The sequence below is a fragment of the Apaloderma vittatum genome, unplaced genomic scaffold, assembly GCF_000703405.1.
Source record: "Apaloderma vittatum isolate BGI_N311 unplaced genomic scaffold, ASM70340v1 scaffold42164, whole genome shotgun sequence".
Lineage (NCBI taxonomy): Eukaryota > Metazoa > Chordata > Aves > Trogoniformes > Trogonidae > Apaloderma > Apaloderma vittatum.
The window spans coordinates 1-3,610 of record NW_009712887.1 but is presented as its reverse complement, the minus strand read 5'-3'; the positions used below and the strand labels follow the sequence as shown (position 1 = coordinate 3,610).

The following is a 3,610-nucleotide window of genomic DNA, read 5'->3' as shown; positions in this document are numbered from 1 at the left end:
GTGTGTGTGTGTGTCCCCCGCTTCTTAACGGCACCTCCCGCGGGCGGCCCAGCGGTTCCCCTTCTCTGACAACTCCCCCTCTTCCCCCCTCAGCGTGAAGATCGCCCCGGGGGCCGTGGTGTGCGTGGAGAGCGAGATCCGCGGGGACGTGAGCATCGGTAAGGACACCCCGAAAGACCCCTGACACCCTCCCTGCTGTGGGGCGGTGGGGGGACGCCAGGTCTGTGTGTGTGTGTTCCTCCCCTCCACCCCCGGCAGGGCCCAGGACCGTGATCCACCCCAAGGCCAGGATCATCGCCGAAGCCGGGCCCATCATCATCGGGGAAGGCAACCTGATCGAGGAGCAGGCGCTCATCATCAACGGGTGGGTGATGAGAAGGACCAGGCTCTCCAAGAGGGTCCTTCCCGACACCCCTAAACCCTCCTGGCACTGCTTTGCTGCGCAACGGGGTCCCTCAGAGCCGGGTCGGGTGGGAAGAGGGGTTGTTTGGGATCCCTTCGTGGTGTTTTCCAGGTCTGGGGTTTGCACAGAGGGTGGTGTTTTCTGAGTTCGCTCCACACGCATCGTAGAGCACTATCCCTGTCTTGTCAAGCGTGAGCTTGTGCTTACAGCAGGGCTTAAAACCTCTGGAGAGGTAGAATTTAAGGAAAACACCACTTCTGTGCTTTTTGTGACCCTGTGGCTGGGGAAGGAGTTGTCCCTCTGTGAATCCCCCTCCAGCTGACAGAGGAGAAGGATCCTGAGAGCGAGGGACACTGTGCAAGAGCAAACAGTCTCAAAACCCTGATGGCCTGCCTGGATTGAATAGGATATAAGTGTCTTCAGCCTCTCACACAATTGAGCTGCCAAACAGGAAAGAATCTTTGTGATCTCAATACTTCAAACGTATTCTTCCCTGTCGTAGGTATCCAGAAAATATCACGCCAGAAACTGAAGAGGTGGAGCCGCAACCGATGGTCATTGGCACCAATAATGTTTTTGAAGTCGGCTGTTGTATCCTTGCCGCGCGGTCATACAGTTGGTCTGATAAGCTCTGCTTTTGGGAAGCACGTGGGGGCTGGAGCAGCCCAGGGCTAGTTAAGTTTCAGGGTGTGGGTCTGAAAATGGCGTTGGGGTTTACCTTTTGAAATAAACCCAAAATATTTTACAGTTTCCTTTAACACAGACTCCTAGATTCCCAAGCAATGAAGGTGGGGGATAACAATGTCATTGAATCCAAGGGTAAGTTTCAGCTTATCATCTGGACCCTGTGGAATTTTGCTCTTGTAGGCAGCAGAGGATTTCACGGTGTTGTCTTGCTGCTGCCAAGGCCAAGCTGCAGCTCGTCCCAGAGCTTTGATTTTCACACAGAACCCACGTGTGTTACTGCCTTGGTGGGCACTGGGCTGGCGCCGAGCAGTTTGTGATGCTGATGTTTGGTGGTTCTAGGTTTAACCGTGCCGCCAGCACAACTCTCATGGGAATTCCTCTCTCTCTCTCTGGCAGCCTTCGTCGGCAGGAATGTGATCCTGACAAGTGGCTGCATCATTGGGGCCTGCTGTAACATCAACACCTACGAGGTGATCCCCGAAAACACCGTCATCTATGGGGCGGACTGCCTCCGCCGCGTCCAGACTGAACGGCCCCAGGTGGGTAACAGTGCCGTCATCCTCCCGTCCACCTCTGTCACCATCGCGGTGACCACGGGGACACTGCTTGACCCTCACCTCCGCTGCCTCTCCTTCCAGCCTCAGACGCTGCAGCTGGATTTCCTGATGAAGATCTTGCCCAACTACCATCACTTAAAGAAGACCATGAAGGCCACATCCACTCCTGTCAAGAGCTGAGTGCCTTCAGCTTCATCTGGTCCTGGGAAGCACCAGTCTTAACGCCCCTCACTCCATCTTGGAAAAAAAGAAAAAAAAAAGAAAAATACAAAAAACAACGCATCTTGCTTATTTGCATCCTTTATTTATATTCTGGCTTTGGATCTCTTGTGTCTCTTGCATTACCTCTATTGTACGTGCTTTTGTTTTGGGAATAAAGTGTCACCTGCACTGCCCTCTGTCTTGGGTAGGGTACCCTGGTTGACCCAAGCACTGACCTGGCAGCCTTCTCTTCCCCTTGGGGACGTCCTGGGCTCCCGCTCCTTCCCCTGGCTGCCGGCAGAGGGAGATGGACCCACGCTGGGCTCCTTGGAGAGAGGGGTGTCCTGGCGCCCGAATCCACACGGATCGTGGGGTACGAAAGGCTCCGGGGCCAGGATCCCACCTGCCGAAGGTTGCCTCCTACTTGGCTTCCCAGAGGGTCCAGAATGGCCACATGCACACGTCCCAGCAGGCCCCCTGACATTCCCCAAGCACGTTGTTCACAACTTCCCCTTCTTGTCCAACACAGCGCAGCCTGTTATCTTGTTTCCACATGGAAGGGAGTTGGTAGTGGAGCAGAAATTCCTACACAAAAGAGAAGGAGAGAGCATCAACAACCCCATGTACGAGCTGGGTTTTTCGCTGGGGACCAGGGGTTCCAGGTGTGGAGCCGATCAGATTTTCTGCCCTGGTTTATTTGCAGGGGTACCAGGAATAAAAACTCATCTTTTCCCCCTCCCAGTTCCAACTCAAGGTGCAGCACTGCTGGGAAACAGCAGCTCTTCCCCAAAGCCGAGTCCAAATAAGGGCTATGAATGTTGTCCCAGCTTCCTCTACAGCCCACCCCAGCAGCTCTGTTCTGTAGAGACACCTATGGAGAGGGGAAACAACAGGAAATAAAATGTATCTTTCTGACTTCTACCCTTACTAACAGATAAGGCGATCTCTTGCAAGGAATTTACCCCAAAAGGAGGAGGCTCCATCACACTGCTTCTTCAGAGGCAAGACAACCATCAGGAATGGTCAACCTGAAAAAACAGCATGGAAACATCAAGTTGGTGACGGTACAAGTTCCAATACAGACTCACCCAAAGCCCAGCCTAAAGCAAAAGAAGGGTGGGAGCCTAAATGGAGCCCTGGAGTCAGGTGGGGAGGGGGTGTGAGCAGCCAAGACCCCAGGTGGGGGCCCTTTGGGGTGATGAGCCCCCATCCGTCCCCCCTTCCTGCCAGGGGTGAGAGCAGAGCTGGCACCAACAGCTGGGATGCCTTCTCTAATGTCACCTCCCTCCCATCGTGGCTGCTCCTGCATCCCACCTCCTGTGCCCAGTGTCCTCAACATTGTCCCCTCCTCGACCCTGCAGCCCTGCTGTAGCCTTCTCCCTGGGAAAGTGTCCTGTGTCCCCAGGATTGTGTCCCAGCTCGCCAGCCTTAGAATCATAGAATCGTTGTGGTTGGAAAAGACCTTCAGGATCATCAAGCAAGCACCACATCCAGACGGCTTTTAAATACATCCAAGGATGGCAATTCAACCACTTCCCTGGGCACCCCGCTCCGGTCTTCGATGACTCTTTCAGTGTAGAGGATTTTCCTAATGTCTAGAGCCTCTCTTAATGTCTAAAGCCTTGTCCGGTGTTGCCCAACCCTGGGAGCCTTGTGTCCTGTATCACCAGCCCCATGTCCTGAGTCCCCAGCTCTGTGCCCTGTGTCCCCAGGACTTTGTCCATCTCACCAGATTTGTATCCCCTGTTCCCAGCCTGTGTCC

At 54.3% G+C, this 3,610-nt stretch overlaps 1 protein-coding gene across 1 annotated transcript; it reads left to right on the top strand.

Moving 5' to 3' along the window:
* Nucleotides 1-52: 52 nt before the first annotated feature.
* DCTN6 (dynactin 6) lies at nucleotides 53-1,848 on the top strand (the record flags this gene model as incomplete). The annotated part of the gene is made up of 6 exons (XM_009868133.1): nucleotides 53-158; nucleotides 259-364; nucleotides 906-994; nucleotides 1,175-1,222; nucleotides 1,487-1,629; nucleotides 1,729-1,848. Coding segments are annotated over 6 exons (591 nt in total), but the record flags the coding sequence as incomplete, so codon positions are not given.
* Nucleotides 1,849-3,610: the final 1,762 nt, after the last annotated feature.